Genomic DNA, 19553 nt, shown 5'->3' with positions numbered 1-19553 from the left:
TATATATATAAAATAAAACTTTATTTTCTAAGAAAAAATATTAAATCGGCTCTGTTAAATTGACAGGTATTGGGATGTTATCTGGAACTTACCAGGCGACCATGGTCGGATGGACAAGTAAATACCCTTGTTTCGAAAATTTTAGGTTGTTCAACTCAGATTCTTTTCGAAGTGAACATCGAATCGTATGCTTTTTTTTTTTTTTTTTAATTTATCGAAATTAATAAATAACGATGTTTACTTTGAACAAATCAAAAGTACGTGACACATAAAGTTGAAGAAACGTAAGCATAAATGGAAAATCCCTTATTTTGTAGGTTTCTTGGGACAAGCTACAACGTAATACTACAAGATGAAAATCAAACCGAAATTTCGTTCACCAGGACATGGGAAGTTGGTAGTGAAAAAGTCCCTTTAAATATCGACAAAAGGTGCGTAAAATACAATTTTGTAGTCTCTAATTAAATTTAAATGAAAATGAAACCTTAATTAAATTCGATTTCTTAATTTTTATCACTTTCTTGTTTCTACGCAGATTTGTAATGTTCCGTGACTCCCCTGGATTCTATACGTATGCTGTGCTTGAGAAGCTCGAAGGATGGCCAGCTTTCGACATCCAAGAAGGGCGATTTTTGTTGAAGCTTCAAGAAAACATGTAACTACCATTTTGTTTTGATCAAGCAAATTTGACAGATCTAGGCTACTGCAATTGTGTCTTGGCAATTCAAATAAATAAATATAATTTTGATTGTGTGTGTGATTTTTAAAAATATAATAAGATGTCTCTTTTATATTCCACATTCTTTCGGATATTGAAATTTTTAATTGATTTATGCTGTACACCTACATGTATATACGAATAGGTTCCACTACATGGCCATGTCGGATGTAAGGCAAAGGGTTATGCCAATGCCAATAGATCGCGTTACAGGAACGGTACTCGATTATCCCGAAGCTGTTCTACTCACTAATCCAACCAATCCGGAGCTCAAAGGAGAGGTTAGAAATAATCCTCTTGATGATTAGCAAATAAATTGATGGAGAATATATTTCAAATTTGGTCTTGCTGAAATAAACTGACATCTATTTAATTTTAGTCAATTTTTTGGACGAACTTTTGATTTGGCATCAGAAGCATCTTGTCAGCAATTTTAGGTGTCATGACATCAATATCACATGTCAAGTTAGTATCATTAATTGTTTTATGGGATCTAACATGGACTATATATATATGCATTGGTGTTACGATTATGTCGTAGGTGGACGATAAATATCTATACTCGTGTGATAACAAAGATAACAAGGTTCATGGATGGGTAAGCAGTGATCTAGGAGCCGGGATGTGGATGATAACACCAAGTAATGAGTTCAAAACGGGAGGCCCTTTGAAGCAAGATCTCACCTCTCATGTTGGCCCTACTATGCTCTCCGTAAGTTGTTTGTCATACATCAATTCTTAAAAATCATACGACTGTGACCATATTTTTACTTTTCTAGTTGATTCTTCGCGCGGTGGCGTATATGTATTATAATGTTTGTGATGGAAATTAAAAGGATTTTATTCATCGTGTAGATGTTTATTAGCACACACTATGCGGGGGAGGATCTGGCTCTCAAATTCAAGGCTGAAGAGTACTGGAAAAAGGTGTTCGGTCCTTTTCTGGTTTATTTCAACTCTGATGTGTTAGCCAACGTGAATGCTTCGATACTTTGGGAGGATGCCAAAAAAAAGGTGCGTAAAAATGTGTTTTTTGAAGTATTTTCAAAGTTGAAGACGTTGTTTTTTATATTTTTGGAATGCATATCAGGCGTCGGAGGAGGTTGGCAGTTGGCCATACGGTTTCCCTCTTTCAAAAGATTTCCTCAAATCCGATCAAAGGGGTGAGATAAGCGGCCAATTACACGTTTATGACAGGTATTTTGTGAATGTGAGATGCTAACTTGTCACACCAATGAAATAGTAATTTAGATATAAAGTTAAGTACGGGTACATGTTAAATAAACCGTATCTAAGTAAAGAAAAACATATATTATTAATTTAGATGGAAATTTTTTTGGTTTAGTTGGGAGAGGAGACTGTTAAAATTGAGTCTCGAACTCCAGACAATGTCACAAACTTGGGACCTTGTTGCTAAATAATATACAAGTCATCGGAATTTAGAAATGCAAAATTACATTTTTTAGGTACGTAAATACAGATGCACCAGGAGCTGGAGCTTATGTTGGATTGGCAACCCCAGGAGAACCGGGGTCATGGCAAAAAGAAAGCAAGGTTAATTAACTATATAATTTAACTTTTTTTTTTATTTATCTAAATTCATTAAATAACATCACAAAAACTCTTGTGAGACGATCTCACGGATCAATTTTGTGGGTCGAATATCTTATTTGGGTCATCTATGAAAAGTATTACTTTTTATGTTAAGAGTATTATTTTTTATGGTGGATATCGGTAAGGTTGACCCGTCTCACAGATAAAAATTCGTGAGACCGTCTCACACGCATGGTTCGCAATATCGGTATCGGAACGGCCGTTCCATAACCGGAACTTCAATGGCCGATACAAATTTCCTACCTGGAAAGGATGGTGCTCTGAAGCTCCGATAATCACTGCGATAACGGTAGAACGGCCGTTATGTAGGAAAGTAACGGATTTTGGCGAGAGGAACGGCCGATTTACCCCATTTTCCTAATTTTTCCGCCATGTACGTTGGAGAAAGGTGTGTGTGGGAGAGAGGAAGAGTTTGGACGCGAGCGAGAGAGAAATGGGGCCAACTTTTTTCTTTTCGTATTTTTTTTTCTTTCAATTTTTTATGATTAAAAAACATGATATTAATTATTCTATTTTATCTTCCAAAGCTTTTACTCAACTAATTTTTTTTTAAAAAAAAAACATTGATTTATTCGAAATTAAAATTGAATGTATCCGTTTATGAAATGTGGGTAAACCAATTTTGATATATATGCTATCTATATTATTGTATATTATATTATTAAATTTGAGACACTTAGAGTAATTATCTTTTAATGTTATGGTCTATTTTAATGTTATATCGATTGTAAAATATTGATTTTAGTTGAATTATTTTAGTTAATGTTAAATAATATGTAACACTAAAGTAAGCTTGAATAAATTTGATTCCAATTTAGGTTAACATATGTACCTCAATTGAAATTTTCTTAAAAGTTTAATTGATTATAACTCAAAACTTTCTTAATAGTATATTTCAATTTCGAGAGGGTTTTGAAAATTTCGATATATAACAAAGATATGTTTTGTGATTCAATAAGATATGAATAAAATTTAAAAAATATATTTACTACCTTGTTTTCATCAAATAATCTATTTAAATTATATTTATTTTGATTTAAATATTTGTAAATAATTTTTCAAAATGTTCAATTTATATTAATTTTTAAAAAATATCCATGCCATGATCGTTCCGTGAAATGTCATGAGAACTGGAACGGTGACTTCCGCGACGGTCTCCGCGACTGCGATTGCGAACCATGCTCACACGAGACTTACTCAAATATCATTTATTTTTCTAGATTTAATATGTATTTGGGTATCATCAGGGCTATCAATTTTGGACACAAGCAGACGCTGATGGAAATTTCTCGATTAAGAATGTGGTGCCTGGAACATATTCCCTCTTTGCATGGGTTCCCGGAATTATCGGAGACTACAAATATACTCCTAACATAACCATTTTTCCAGGTTTTTTTCCCTCTATTTTTTTTATAAGTTTTTTCTAGGAAAAGAAAATATATCGTTTTCGGTCCATCTTCTCGGATAATCTGTAATTTGTTTTCAGCAAAGAGAACGTTAAGCAGGTTTTAGAAAGTGATTCTATATACACCAGGTGTATTTTTTGTTTAATATATTCGCACAAACATCTCATCAATTAAAAAAAAAATATGTGAAGTTTATCAATAGTTTTTTTTCGGAGTGAGATGTTCGTGGGTATATATTATACAAATACAAAAACCCGATTTTAAAAGGTACAGAAGTTGAAGATGGATCAGTTAACAGATTTTGTTATACGATTTTAATGCAGGATCTGATATTAAGCTAGACAACGTGGTTTTTGAGCCACCAAGGAAAGGTCCTACACTATGGGAGATTGGAATCCCGGATCGCACAGCTTCTGAATTTTTCATCCCAGATCCAACTAACTATAAGATACACTTGTACAAAAATTACACAGAAAAGCAAGTCCTCTCCGCATACAGAAATTTAATACGTTGTCAAACATAAACTGTGATCATTATTCACATTTCACAATTTACAGGTTTAGACAATATGGATTATGGAATTGCTACAAGGATTTATACCCCGACGCTGATTTAAATTTCACCATTGGAGAAAGTAACTACGAGAAAGATTGGTTTTTCGTTCACGTTACAAGGTATATTCGTCATATTTTAGCATTTTAATCTCAATTTTTGATAATATATTGTAACACACTTAACGTAGTTATCTTGCCAATAATCTTCTTAATATGGAGTTTTCTAAAGTAGAATCCGTAAATGTTTGTGCTAAAATGCGGAGTTTTTTACAGGTTTGAACAAAATTTGGCCTGGATTTCATAAATTAGTGATATATATATTTTTCTTGTATTTTTACTCATTTTCGGCTAGAACAATGATGTAAAAGCCATCATTGTTGACAAGACACTGGATATTATCGAAATGTTATGGACAATTCGGTAAAAAAGATTAAAAGAACAAAATAAGTCAAATTATTGTACTAAGACAAATTTATGACTAATTAAATGACCTCCCCTTACATAAAAAAATTTATTTTCCCCGTTTTTAAAATAAGATAGATTTTATTAACAATGTGTATCAACTATTCATGAGTTTTACTTATGCTGCAATTCAGGAAACTGGGATATCGTCAATACGAAGCAACAACATGGAGAATTTTGTTCGACCTTGAAAATGTCAAAAATGGAGCAAACTACACTCTGCAATTGGCCCTTGCATCGGCTAACGGTGCAGAATTACAAGTACAAAAACACCATTTTTTTTACCATATAAGTTTCTATGACTAATAAATATTTATTTTCTCCTATCCATACTGATGACATCCTACTATATATTTTTCAAGGTACGTTTCAATGATCCAGAATTGCCTCCAGATTTTACAACAAACTTGATTGGACAAGACAATGCAGTTGCGAGACATGGTATTCATGGATTATACCATCTCTATAGTATCGACATCGCAGGCAGTCGACTAGTCGATGGCAAGAACACCATATTCTTAACACAGGCAATGAACATGGGTCCGTTCAAAGAAGTCATGTACGATTATATCCGTTTCGAAGGACCTGCGGAGGCCCCATAGGAGTAACCCCATAGGAGATCTATCAAATGATTGACTGATCATCTCGCGTAAAAAATGTACAGCACGAGGTGGTGTGTTTTCAACCACAGCAGAAGATCCAAATTCGTTTCCATTAGGCAGATTTTTAGGCCTGATTTCACAAGAATCATGGCATTGGATCTGCCAGACTCGACATCCCATCTGTTTAGATTTTGAAAGACTCTTACATTTCCTAGCTTGTTTAAATCTAAACGGGTACCCACCCCGATCCATACCCCAAGTTTAAACGTGTTAACCTGTCGACCATATGATCAGACCTGTCACAAGTTCAATTCTTTTGACGTCTTTAATTATTAACCAATAAATATACATCAAAAGCAATAAATCCATTAAAAATAAGAAAGGTTATTTTTTTAAAAAAAAAAAGAAAAAGAAAAAAGAAACAATGTGGTTGAATACTGGAAACTGAAAATGAAAAGACAAGGCATGACAAAGAAGAGACTGACATAGGTGGTAACCCTTGACCAACTTACCCACACAGTGTTTGTCGCCTCCAAGGACTTCACCGTGCAAAGTACGCCCAACTAATCAATTTGTTCCTGTCTCCTACTTCTGCATGCTACTTTTTATATACTCAGTAGATTAATTATGTGTTAAGGCTGCCTATCAATTATTATATATATATATATATATATATTGTCTATTAAAATTGAAAAATATAGAATATAAAATAAAATATTATTCACATCAAATAAAAACGTTCATTAAAATGAGGAGAGCATGCCTGACAAGTTACAATGATTCATGCATGCAAAATTAACCAACTCCGCCCCCGCTAATGACTACGAGGCAAGAAAAGATGGCTCAGGTAAAATATGTATCCATGTTTTCTTAGACTTAAAAGATAAAATATCATTTTTTTACGATTTTTTCTAATTTGTATTATATTTAATGGCTTAATAGGTTTCACTTTGCGTAAAAATCTAAGTGGTAAAAAAATGAATATAAATAATTAATGTAGGGGACCTTTAATCACATGCGGATTTGTAATGCATCTATATATCTTATCCTGCATGCATAAATAAAGAAAGAAGAAATTTTGCACCAAATTTGTTACCATTGTGGTCCTTCATTTCATTTGCAGGGTGGCTCTCATTAACTATTCTTCATTATTTACCCTTTCCCGTCCTTTTCATTTTTCTCTCTTTGTCTTTCAAGGCCATCACCTAGTAAATTTCTATATATTTAAATTTTTTTTATTCAACTTTTCAATTATACAAAAAAAATGATTGATTTAATACATTTGATTTTTTTTTCAATGATATAAATTTCACACACGAAAAATTGGGGTTATCTGAGAGATTAAGGAAAATTTATAAAAGTAATCATGTGAATTTGTTTGTTTTGGATTTTAGTTCAAGTTTGGTCTTAATCTAATAAGTTGGATTTTTCATTTCTATTTTTCATTCTTTTTCATTGGCATATTAATGTGGTGTTAAACTAAACTTACAAATTTGTATTTTCATTTTTGATATTTTTTTAATGAGAAATCTGTAATATCATTATCATAGTATTACATTGTTAGTAGTTTAATATGTGTATGCATATTGCTATTTTTCAATTTATAATAGATAGTTTAGAAAATTTAAATTATGTTTATAATAGAAATATTTTATTTTGAAAAAAAAATCAAATTTGAAAATCGATAATTCAAACCAATCCAAATCGGTTTGGTTAGGTTTTTAATTATTAATGATTTGGTTTAGTTTGTAATTTTGTAAAACCGATAAATCGGCTTTAGTTCAAGTTTTTACAAAATTCGAACCAATATACGTGTTTGATCACTCCTAGCATGGCAAAATCCGGCATCTTGTGATAAATTTACAGATTTTATATTAGCAATATCAGACGTTATGTCATCTAAATGCGTAATATTTTTTTACATAATATATGTTATATATTATTATTAGACTCAACAAACTTTATGAGCCCCACTCACTCGATCTACATACATGGCTTACATATAGATATACCTAGCTAGTTTCTGTTCTCTTGGATGATGCTCTCAGAGTTTCACACAAAACACCATCACAAAAATCAGAGCTACATCCAAAAAATCCTATTTATATCCTTTTACTTCTTGAAGAAGATCACAAGAGCCCGTCAATCTTTCAATCCCATGCATGAAATCAATGACCTCATCCGCATGTTTATCTTTGCCTCTGCCATAGGAAACTGGACAACACCAAGAAACTAGCATAAATGCATCCACAACTCAATTTCCTTGTTTCTTCACCTGTTTTTTTGGAACAAGTTTTACAATTATATATTTTCTACCGTCGTATGATTTAAATATATAGTTGCTTCCATGATGTCACATGATGATAAAATCCTCGCCGGAAAAGATGATAGCCACGGATCCACCAGCCGGAGAAGTGCTGCCGCCAAGCCGCAAGAGGCGTCCGCGGCCGCCCTCAAGTGCCCAAGGTGCGATTCAACAAACACCAAGTTTTGCTACTACAATAACTACAACCTTACACAGCCAAGGCATTTCTGCAAGACATGTAGAAGGTACTGGACTAAAGGTGGTGCATTACGCAACGTGCCGATTGGAGGAGGTTGCAGGAAGAACAAGAAAATCAAGTCCTTTCAAAGGGTTCCTGGGGATCCAAAGGAGGAAAATGGGCCATCTGATATTGGAGGGTTCCGATTCTTTCAGGGTATTTCACCAGCCATGGATTTTCAGCTTGGAGGGCTGAATTTCCAGAGGCTCCAGCCTTCAAATACGACCAATCTATTCAACCAGTTTCCATCTTACGGAAATCTAGCTAACATTTGTGGCACAACCTCTTCAGGCCCACATCTTATCCTGGATCCTTCACCAACTTCCTCACCTCATTTGGGATTGATCAGTACTACTCAAGGTTTTCAAGAAATGGGATCTTCCAATCTCCGCAGCAATCTTGCATCTTCCATTGAGTCTTTGAGTTCTATAAACCAAGACCTTCACTTGAAGTTGCAGCAACAAAGATTATCCATGAAGTACGTAGGAAATAATCAGAAAGAGAACAGTACAAATATTCCATCAGTATCAGATCATATTATTGAACCACTTGTTCAAAAACCCCAGCCCATTTTGTTTCAGAATCTAGATATTTCAAAGCAAGATTACTCGAATCCAATTGGGATTTCAAGGAAAGAGGGTGCAGCTGAAAATTTATCTACTGAGTGGTTTTTTGAGAATTCTTATGCAATAATGACTCCAAATGCTCCAGCAACAAGTAGAAGCTATGCAAATGAGATAACTAGCAACTGGAGTGGGAGTCAGGCATGGAGTTCTGACTTGAGTCACTACAATTCACTGCCGTAAATCAAGATCATATATACCATGACGTCTTTTCCTGAATCATTGATCTGTTCTTAATTATTTTATTAGTTTTGCGAAGATGGAGATTAAGAGGGAAAGGGTTAGTTAACAACATGCAAGAGTAGTTTTTAGAGTTTCTTGATTGCTATTTAGTTTTGTGCATTTGTGAAACGCTAGTTGATTAATTAATCAACTCTTTTTCATTATAATCAATTTTAATATTATGTAATCTTTTTATCAGAGTAGTTTCTTGATATTACTTTTCAAATTAAATGAAGCAAATATCTTTAATAAAGTACAATAAATTGTCAAAATGATCATTCAACATCATACCAAAGTAATAGGCCATTTAATAGCGCAAATTACAAATCTTGTTACTTTTATTTTGTTCCCTGTTTCACATAATTTTTCTGTCTGTATTTTTTTTTTCCCATTCTATTGCAAAATTGAACATTTCCCCTCCTCATTTCCTCAATCACTTTGGGATTGGTGATAGGTTTGGACCATTATTAATTAAGTGTATTAATGGCATATCTTTGAATTGTTTCATGTTGAGTCGTCAGTTTTCTGAACACTGCTCATTGTCTCAGTGTCTCTCTCTCTCAGGCAACCAATCTCTGAATTGTATCACCTGTTTGATTTCTACATCATATAAAATCGTCTGACTATTGAGAAGATGCAATGAAAATATATGATTAAGGAAACTAATGATGTTATAACTCTAATAATTTGTAAAATTTGAGTCAAATATTAAATAAAACAAACTAATTTTTCGTCATCGCACCAAATAGTACCTAAATGTCACACTAACTCATGCTTCGCAAGTATCGCCTTACGGCATACACAATCCTAGCATTAATATGCAAAAATGATTGTATCCATTACATATACTAGTGAATTTGTGGATTATACAGTTATATTAATTTTATTTAACTAAAAACACATGTATATACACAGACAAATATTACATATATTTATATGAACACAAAGAAATATGAGATTTCACGCCATATTGTCTAGAATATGATAAATTAGATATATTATTATTTCATGACTTGGGGGTGTCCGAAAAAGTGGTGACTTGAAAGAGTGTGTGGCATGAAGGCTGTCAAACTTAACGTTTGAATGAATATAAAAGAGACATGAGAAGAGAGCAACAAGAGCAGCGTAGGGTTTGTCCTTTGGCATTGCAAGATTGTCACGTTTTAAGCTTTTGTGTTGGCCTTGGATTGTGAGCCTTAACCACTCTTTACTTGCATGCACCAATATTATTTTTTTTTACTAGTTTTCATAATTATTTTATTTTATAGTATACAATTGAGTTGAATGTGACACTTCTCTTAGCATTGAATTATGAAATAAATCCATGTCCAATTTTTAAATGGTTCCTATAAATTGACCTATATAGATGAAAGTATGGTCATAGTGTAATAACATACTAGTTTGTTTTACACATGTAGTCTGATTTTTGCGAGAGTGCTGATGTAACGTACTAATAATATCATCCACAATATTTAATGGATACATATCATTTATTTGAATATATAGATAAATTAAAATATAATTTGGAATTTTTTTAAATGGGTTTTATATGGTAGGTGGATAGGAGAAGAAGATAGAGATGTGCGGTTCATGATTAACGTGAGTAACGGGAATTGAACCTAATTGCCGTTGGAATATTGTGAATGGGCTTCCAACTGTCAATTTATATCCTGCGAGAATTTCATGACCCATCACAACTAACATGCCAAGTCATTGCTGCCTGCAACTCAAGAAATCGTGCCCCCGTAATTTTCTACTTTTTTTATATATATAGGAGATTGTAATATTTTTTCTTTTAGTGGTGAAAATTCTAAATAATAATGCATGAGATTATAGGCCAAAATAATAATTACCCTTCAAATATTATAAATCAAAATTAATAAATTATTCCTATATTAAGTTTCAGGGATTTTACATCTGTTTTTATGCTTTCTCTTAAAAAACAAAACAAATAAATATTTTTAAAGAGTTTTTGAAAAAATAATAATGAAATCCCACAAAAACTACAACTTCAAAATTAAGAACCCTATGGGAAAGTTGTATGAAAATAAATGGAAATTACCAAATTGCATGATGAATCTAATTTTTTATTTATTTGGTGTGGTTTTTTTTGGAAGTTCATTTAAAAAATACTAAAAGTAGTTACTACATCACCCTCAATTGCTTTATGAAATAGTGATAAAAAAAAAACCTATCAAAATAGGGTCAAAGAACAAATAAAACAGTTATAAAAAATAGTAATAATTTACACAAAACTTACATCACATCATTTCACGGATCAATTTTGTAATATGGATTTTCAGCCCTACCTGATTCATGAAAAATATTATCATTTTTTTTGTAAATATGGATTGTGTCAACTCATCTCACATATATAAATTAACGAGACTATCTCTCATAATAGACTTATTCAATAAGTTATATGATTTAAATAATTAAAATAATAAATAAATTTCAGAGCTTATCTACTAATTGTTTCTTACGCCTCATAAATTTGCAGATAATGGCTGTTAGTAACAGCTGTTATTTTCTTCAATTCGTTTCGGTGGGCTTGGGCCTGAATTATGGATTTGGGCTGCCTTTTGAGCTAGGTCCTCAAAGAAGGGTAAAAGCTGCTTCTTTTTAAGACAAATAAATAAAGCAATTTTTTACTGTTCTTTCATGGTAACACTTCTTTCTATTTATATATATTTTTTTACTTGCAAGCAAACATATGATATTTATTTATCAAGGGAAAAAAATGTTCATTTCTGATATATGCAGGAAAAAAAACATCGGAAATTGATGGGCGATCCAATAGTTTTACTAAATAAATAGGTGATAGTTAAGACTTAAGAGACTTGGTTATTTCACTTCTTTCAGTCTTATATTTCTTCCATTTGAATCTCAGTAATCTCAGTACTGATCCTCTGATTTCCATTATTCGACTCTCGTTCGGAGGATACTCCGGGACTCAAAATCGAATCCCGGGGATTTATGTTGGGTATTTCTTTCTTAAGTGTCAAGTATACTAAAAGGGCAATGTAAAGTATAGCCACTGGAATTATCAACATTCCGGCACCGACTGCTGCTGCCTTGGGCATCTGATGACTGGTAATCCATCCTATGACAGTTGAACCTAAGAAATACATGTTGATTGCGATTGAGCAGAACCCAAGAAGCCACAGGACAATATTTACCTGCAAGCGAAAACGTTTGTCGATTCATGATGCTAGTTAGTACACCCTGCCAACTAAGATTTGTCAATATGCATAAGATGAATAATTTACCATAATGGAATTCTTGTGCTCTCCCATCTTGGCCGCACTGCTTGTGAACTTGAGGAGTGGTACCAATGCAAATGGCAGTTCGAAGGATAATATCATCTAAATCAACAGAGAGAGGGAAAAAGAATGAATAAATGTCAAAAAAATTTAACTTCTTAATTGATTGATAAGACCATATGAATAACATAATGTATGAATATGTGGGGATCGATGGATTTGAGTCATTTTCATTGTTCAAGTTTGCTACAAGACGAGGAACTGAATCTGAATCTCCATTTTCGAGTTCAAATTCAAGTCTTTCGTATTAAATCTTAATCTATCGACGAAAACATACACCGATTAAAGAATTAGGAGAGTAGCACAAGAAATTATGTACCGAGGCGATGATGATCAATCTAGCTGCTCCAGAAGCACCACCAATGATACCGACCATTAAGCTTGGAAGGATGACTATACATCTTGTCACTAGGTTCCGTAACCAAAGCTCCATTTTCAAATCTAAAAAGCCCTGCATAACTTAATTGTTATAGACTTGATTTGATTTACTAAATTATCTAGCTTGCTATCTAGGCTCCACCTGCATGATATATTGACCGGCATAAGTCCCCGTTACAGTCGAACTCTGGCCAGAGGCGAGCAAGGACACCGCGTACAGCTTCGAGCTCCACTTTCCGAGAGCGTTCTATGAATATATTTTCATTGATGGGTACGTAGACTCAGAGATATATACAACCAAGACAAAAAATAAAATTGAAACCGAATTGTTTTTTGAATTACGCGGGATACGACTGCCCTGTTCCGCTCATCTCCTGACCTTGAGTAGAAAAGAGGCGGAGTCGAGGGTGATATTGTTGCAATGGTTCTTGTTCTCCAAAGTGATGTTAGGATTGGAACAGACACTACCAGTCACAGAGACAACAGCCACATTGATGAGGAATGCAATGAACAAGGCTAGCCCACTTTCTAGTAAAAAGTACTTGCTTGCACTCTGCATCATGACATTAATTCCATGCAATGCAAGTTCATCAACCATGAGTTACTTAATATATCTTTCATTATATATACGTAAAAGAATCACGAATTTCTTGCCCTTATGCTATCCGATGTACGCGATATCTTTCTTGAGATCACCAACGCTGAATGAAGGAACAAATTATGCCTGCACACAGTTCATAATTTAGCATAACTAGGCAGCTAGAATAAATCTACTGACCATGAAATTGATTAATCATATGCATGGGGTGAGAATATACGGCATAATGAGAGCTCCCAAAAGGGCAATGGCATCTCTTGTTGCACTTGAAGTTCTCAATTCGGGGATGAACATTCCTTTCATAATCTCTTTTGGATTAGGCTTCGCATATGCCATCACTGAACAGAAGCATCCTCCCACAACCAACACCAGTATTCCAATTGTAATTTCCAACTTTCTTATCTACCAAATTCAACCCATTTTAATAATTAGTAGTAATCCTATATATATATACATGGATCCTGCGTGAATCGTGTTACAACTCGTATGTGTGTGTGTGTGTGTATATACACACACACGATATAATATTCCTTACGCCGTATCTTTGCAAGCCAAGGACGAGAAGTGTATTAAGTCCAGCCAGTAGAACCCCAGACCAAATGGGTACACCCAGGAGAATGTTGAAAGCAAAGGCTGTACCTATCACTGGTTAATCCATCCCCAAAATACCATTTTTTAAGAACTATTAGTAATAATATGAATATATAAAATTGCAATTTTGCTGGAAAATCCGACAATTTTAATTTATTAAATTTTAAAACGACAAACCTTGGGGTATGTCGGCTGCTATAACTGCAATTTCCGCCAATATCCAGAGGCAATATTTTACCGGATTCGGGTAGTCCGTTTTACAGTGTTCGGCCAGATGTTTTCCTATCAAAAAATATTAATAAATCAAATATAGTTGGGTCCGGAAATGCAATCAATCTTGATTTTGATGATAACAAAACTTATTATTGTTTTTCTAATATATTTATTCAAGTGTGTAGTTGATAGATGTCGAGCTGGAAGTTTTGATAAGATGAAACTCGAATTTAGTCATACTGGAAATCTAGTGCAACTGATTTTTTTGAGCATATCTCATCATTCGTTGATCCAAATAACCAGCTGCCAAGACGATTGAACAATCAACTCAAATATCTACAAATCATATTTCAGACCGGCTCGAGTTCGGATGTTATCTAGAAAAACCGGTAGTTGCAAAATCTAGCTTAATGAAACGGGAACAACCACCACATTAATATGACCAATTCTGGTGGCCGTTTCTCCTAGATAAGTTATCCAAAAATAAACGATTCAGCAGGTTTTTCGTTTCTACAATAATGATCTATAAATCATCTTCATAAGTCGAAGTCTTGATTAGAGCTTAAGAATCTGATAAATTGCATTGACTTTGCTATTTTGCACATGATGAAGAAAGAATCACAACTTGTATACAGTCTCGTGTTTCGAGTAACTCTCATATGAATTCGAAATCAAGTGATTCTTGATTTTTATAGAAAGTCAAGACAAATAGCTACAACTTTCGTGTTTATCATATTGCCCATAAATCCATGAATCAAATGATACAATTAAGTAAAATGACAAAGCGAGCTTGGAGTAGAATTGGAACCATCTGAGTTGCATTCAGTCCGAACGGAGCGGACCGGACCGGACACAAAAATGGATAACGACGTGAATATGACTATTTTAATATCGGAAATTGTGCAAAATATTTCCAAATGATCATATTATTATATCTAACGTCTATATCACCATAAACACTTTTAAGATCAAACAAAGACTTCTGATGGAGTTTAAAAACATGGACAAATTATAAACGAAATATAAGCTAGAACGAGAGTAAGTCCAAGAATGTGAGGTGTGAGAAACAAGAAGAGATATGTGTTTCCAAATATGAATCATCCACATCAAATCAAGTTTGTATAACACTTTTATATGTTCAATGATAAAAGAAAACATCATTTGAAGCGATATCACTCACACAAAAGAGACATGTATTTCATATGATAGTTGAGTGAAAGTTTTTACAAAGATACATTAGAATGTGATATCTTTTGTATTTGGTTGTAACACTATTCGTCCCAACAGAAGTTAAAAGTGTACTAATAGTTTTGATTAGGCAAGACATAATTCATAAGTCGAAGTGGGTTGTTACAAAGATTTGTAGAACCAAAGTCTTCTACTGGAATCCTTCCAGCAACAGAAGAATGAAAGACATAGAAGAATTTGACATTCAAACTTCTGTAAACAAACTTGTGTTGATTTAATTTATTGCATTTACTTCTTGTTGTTTTGGTAGGCATTGTGAAGCGGTTTGTGTTTTATAAAATACCAAAATGTTGCATACAAAATGTTTGATAAAATATTTCAACCAAACTGTTTTATTATTTCAACTTGCATTATTTTCAAATAATTTTCAAAATGTTTTGTAAGTTTTTAGAGGTTACGTTGAGTGTCTTTCGCTCTGTTTAGTCAACCCATTGAGATTTATAACTATCAACCCGGTCCTTTCTCAACCTATACAAAAGGAGCAGAAGATAACGAGAAGAACATAAAGTCTTAACTAAATCATAACACAAACTACCATTTCATAGATAAGGCAAGAGATAACTTATGATCTCGCGGATGGAGAGGATTCGAACCCCGGTATTCCTATCAATACCTCGGTTTTCAAGAACGTCTCTTTCAATCGCTCAGACATCCATCCCCTTATACGCCCTATCTATCCGCGAGCTGGCTGGTAGGGTTTAATACCGTGATTGCTTCTTCTATTAAATTAATTATAAATAGTTCAATTTTTTTTTATTATTATTATTATTATTATTATTATTATTTTAATAAACTTGTACTTTTTTTCTCTCGAAGGGCAGTTCAATAATTTAAATAACAAATAATAGACTCGTACTATGGTCTCATTAAAAATGGGTGGGTCTAGTACTCAAGTGCGAGAGACAAGACAAGGATATAAATCAACAAGACAAAAATGTTCAGATCAATGTATTTATTACCTTTAAGCGATCGATCAATTAAATAACTCTTCCTCGACAACTTTTTTTTAATTTCAAATAGACAACTTTTACAAACTCAATTATTTCAGAATCATCGTAATTACATATTAAAAAAGACTGAATTCTCTTCCTTATGTTTCCAATTTTTATTCAGCTTGAGTTTACCCCGATCAGACGTAGGACCATTTAAAAAAAAGAACAAGAACTGAAAATGATAAAAGCCTAAAATTTAATTAATAGTATATTAAGAATAATAGATGTATTGTAAGACAGTCTAAACGCACTCTAATAAAAAATAATATTTTCGACATAAATAATGTTTTTCATGTTAACTCAAATAGAATATACATTTCACAAAATTAACTCGAATATTTCACAAAAGTTTTGTTTATTAAGAATGAACTACCTGTAGCCACCCCAAGATTTGCGGAACGCGATTGAACGATGAGCGCGAAGCTGAGCCCGGCAAACACAATCCATAGCAACTGTACAAAAAAAAATAAGCTTAATACATATTCGTCAACTCAAGTTCAAAAAATTAAATGCCCTGAGATCAAGAATATATAGGACTTCATATTTGTGGTCTGCCCCGGCTTGTAAATCTGTTTCCACTGCAAATCAAAATAATTAGAGTTCACATGCAATTAAGTACAAAAATTATTCGAAACGACTTTAAGTACTGTTNTAATGTGTGAATTGATCAGATTTAAGGAGGGGACGGGGTATTTTACTTACAGTTTCCAGGATCAAGATAGGCGACAGAGACTAAGAATCCAGGGCCGATGAACCCAAGTGTCTTCTTCCATTGAGGGGTGTCTTGAATTTGCACCAATGTCATGCCCTTTAGCTTCGAGAGAGCCTGATCAGAAGTGGATCGATATATTGGAAAGGTATTACATACTCTAGGATCGAGTCACATCTATTTATGCTTTTTTTTAGGAAGATGAATGTAAAATTTTTGTTAGTCATCAGTCGGGGTTAAAATTTATTTCACTCTGTAATATTGATTTAAATTTAAAATGAAGAGAAGGAAACTCAAATAGCCTCTATGTAATTGATGTAGTAAAAAATAATGTTACCTGAAATGAAAGAATCACATCCGAGTAATCAACAATCCTGATAATTCNTATATAATGAAAACAACATTCATTAATAAGTTAAAAATTAATTATACTGGTACACTGGGTATCCCAAGAGATATACAACTCACATATCAAACAACTAAGTAACTAACTAAAGCGAAATCATAGATACATCAATTGAACTAAGAATGCAACTTAAAATGAATATCTTGATCTTCTTAATTGTTGCATCGACATCCAACTTCTCATTTTCGAACATGGATCTATTTCTTACGTTCAACATCTGGTAAACTGTAGCTGCAAAGGGTGAGCAATCTTAGCTAGCGTGGAATTCCCCCGGTACACTCCTCTAAACGCTCATAGAATTGCAGCTTTGGAGCCTATTAGTTTCTTCATTCCAAGCCAATGTTTAATTCCCACCCAAACCATCCTTGTAACCAGACACAAGAAGAATAGGTGTGCCAAATCTTCGGTTGCACCATTTTGTGGGTTATCACTTACTTCATGAGCAAACGTTAGAAACGTTGAGGGTTGTCCTGTTACAAGCCTTGCTCTAATTTATTAAAAATCACACAAATAATAAAGATTAAGCCCAATATCATTTCATAGGTGGGGTAAATAAATAGTGAAATTGGGGTATAATCCATGGGTAAATTGTAAATAAATCCTTAATACCCAACTCAAATTTATTCCAACTTCCTACACCTAAAAATATTTGTTTAAACTCCCTAAAAGTTTAAAAAAGACAAAAATACCCCTTCTTCCATAAAATTCTTCTATTGATCCCCGCGCTTCACAAAATGGTATCAGAGCCTTAGGTTAATTTATTTCAAACACAAAATTTATTGTTACAAAGAAACGAAATGTTTGAGGAGGAGAATTTCGAAAATTATGAAGCCGAACTTAGGTTCGAGAAAAATAATTTACAAGAATTATTCCAATATTGTGGAATATAAATAAGGGAATCTAACTACTGTTAGATATCAGAAACAGAAAGGGAAGCATCGGCACCCTCAGAAAATTGCCGATCCAGTTTCGCAGCAAGCGTGGTGATTCAGGACAACTTCTGATCTGAACCCAAAAATGGCTATTCCTCAGATGAGGATAATCTGGTATTGTATACCGATGCCAGTGATCATTGGTGGGCAGCAGTTCTTACTAAGCTCACACCAGAGGGAGAACAACCATGCAGATATTGTAGCAATTTATTCTCAGATGCAGAAGCCATAAGATGGCATATCAACGAGAAGGAATTTTATGCAGTAAAAAGGGCTTTTGAAAAATGGCCATTATTTTTACTTGCAAAGAAATTCACTTTGAAAGTTGATAACACACAGGTGAAAGCTTTCTTAAGGAATAGAATTGAATCTAAACCTGAGAAGATTTTTTAACAAGAGATGGACAGCATTGACATTGATGCTATTATCAAGATGCAGAGGCATTTGAGGGAACACCTTGAAATGCTTCAAACCGAGTTTAACAAGTTAGCACTGAACGCAGAAGTTGCGGGAAGGCTTCAACAAGCTGATAAGAGAATTGTCTCTGATCGAATCACAGGATGTTTACAGGCATATACTCAGTTATGGTCTATAATGCAAAGGCCTATCCTCCAAGACATTGAGAAACCATTGGTTTCCCAAATGGAGAGTTTTCGAGTATAGGACTCTATACCTGGAGCAGGGGATTCAAGTACCCCTAGCACAAGTGTTAAGTCGGGATCATCTATAGATGAGTCGGCTAAAACACAAATTGAGACTCCAGATCCTTATCTCGAGTCCTCAAGTCAACCCTTCACCTCGGGGATTGAAGAGGGAGAGATCAACCTTAGGCCTCGTACTGACAAAGGCAAAACTAAGGTTGGTACTAATGAAAATACAATTTCTCCATTTCAGGTTTACCAACAGAATTGGGAGAAATTAAACACAAGAATTGACATCAACCCAGGCAGGGTTCGAGTTGATGTTGCAGGAAAATATCCTAGGGTATGTATGAAACAAAATTCATATCCAAAGGAGGTCAAAGCCTGGTATGAATTTGGGGCTCTTGCCTCATTTTATACTACTTCGCCCAGTTTCCCGAAGATATCAGCATTACCAAAATGGATTCAGGAAGCTGTTTATGAGACTTGGGCAAATAATGATCATTTGTCCAGAGGAGATGTTTTGGAGCTATACTTTTTCAGTGCAGCACCAGAACCCGCAGGAAAAGGCTCACACGAAGCCTTTCATTTTATCAAGCTAAGGAGACCAGATGTGAATTCTCAAAAACTTATAAAGGATCCTCCTACAAATGAAAACCCCTTAGTCTCTTTATTTAATGAAGATGACATATCTACCAGGAGAGCATGGGGTATCTGGGTCTGTCTCACGGAGATGGACAAAGTCAAGTTTCCATTTAAGTTTTACCAAAATTCTTTA

General features: G+C 33.9%; 3 protein-coding genes across 3 annotated transcripts; 2 read left to right on the top strand and 1 right to left on the bottom strand.

Moving 5' to 3' along the window:
* The first annotated feature begins 323 nt into the window (after positions 1-323).
* LOC140967756 (uncharacterized) lies at positions 324-5359 on the top strand. Its single transcript, XM_073428486.1, has 12 exons — positions 324-431; positions 536-655; positions 864-999; positions 1260-1430; positions 1574-1732; positions 1809-1915; positions 2185-2272; positions 3580-3721; positions 4062-4215; positions 4296-4412; positions 4889-5015; positions 5117-5359. The coding sequence occupies exons 2-12, from the start codon at positions 543-545 to the stop codon at positions 5354-5356; spliced, it is 1554 nt and encodes a 517-aa protein (XP_073284587.1). The 5' UTR covers positions 324-431; positions 536-542; the 3' UTR covers positions 5357-5359.
* Positions 5360-7402: 2043 nt separating this feature from the next.
* LOC140967748 (dof zinc finger protein DOF5.7-like) lies at positions 7403-8900 on the top strand. Its single transcript, XM_073428472.1, has one exon. It carries the CDS (start codon positions 7704-7706, stop codon positions 8703-8705), a length of 1002 nt encoding a protein of 333 aa, XP_073284573.1. The 5' UTR covers positions 7403-7703; the 3' UTR covers positions 8706-8900.
* A 2568-nt stretch (positions 8901-11468) lies between these two features.
* On the bottom strand, positions 11469-16966 carry LOC140967759 (metal transporter Nramp7.2-like). The gene is made up of 12 exons (XM_073428489.1): positions 16790-16966; positions 16625-16665; positions 16461-16539; positions 13812-13916; positions 13579-13688; positions 13264-13445; positions 13100-13169; positions 12825-12998; positions 12588-12692; positions 12387-12518; positions 12014-12109; positions 11469-11923 (listed from the first exon to the last, which is right to left on the bottom strand). The coding sequence occupies exons 1-12, from the start codon at positions 16890-16892 to the stop codon at positions 11609-11611; spliced, it is 1512 nt and encodes a 503-aa protein (XP_073284590.1). The 5' UTR covers positions 16893-16966; the 3' UTR covers positions 11469-11608.
* Between the last annotated feature and the right edge of the window lie 2587 nt (positions 16967-19553).

This window comes from Primulina huaijiensis, unplaced genomic scaffold, assembly GCF_012295235.1.
Source record: "Primulina huaijiensis isolate GDHJ02 unplaced genomic scaffold, ASM1229523v2 scaffold27947, whole genome shotgun sequence".
NCBI classification, from domain to species: domain Eukaryota; kingdom Viridiplantae; phylum Streptophyta; class Magnoliopsida; order Lamiales; family Gesneriaceae; genus Primulina; species Primulina huaijiensis.
Note: the sequence above shows the minus strand (reverse complement) of the source record. Positions and strands in the feature narration are given on the sequence as shown.

Excerpts from the sequence above, each read along its gene's own strand:
- LOC140967748 (XM_073428472.1), top strand. The coding sequence starts at position 7,704 with ATGATGTCACATGATGATAAAATCCTCGCCGGAAAAGATGATAGCCAC.
- LOC140967756 (XM_073428486.1), top strand. The coding sequence starts at position 543 with ATGTTCCGTGACTCCCCTGGATTCTATACGTATGCTGTGCTTGAGAAG. Across the intron at positions 1,431-1,573 it reads TTGGCCCTACTATGCTCTCC|ATGTTTATTAGCACACACTA; the intron begins GTAAGTTGTTTG and ends TTCATCGTGTAG. Across the intron at positions 1,916-2,184 it reads CAATTACACGTTTATGACAG|GTACGTAAATACAGATGCAC; the intron begins GTATTTTGTGAA and ends TACATTTTTTAG.
- LOC140967759 (XM_073428489.1), bottom strand. The coding sequence starts at position 16,892 with ATGACATTGGTGCAAATTCAAGACACCCCTCAATGGAAGAAGACACTT. Across the intron at positions 16,666-16,789 it reads CTATCTTGATCCTGGAAACT|TGGAAACAGATTTACAAGCC; the intron begins GTAAGTAAAATA and ends TTTGATTTGCAG. Across the intron at positions 11,924-12,013 it reads AGCACAAGAATTCCATTATG|GTAAATATTGTCCTGTGGCT; the intron begins GTAAATTATTCA and ends TTTCGCTTGCAG.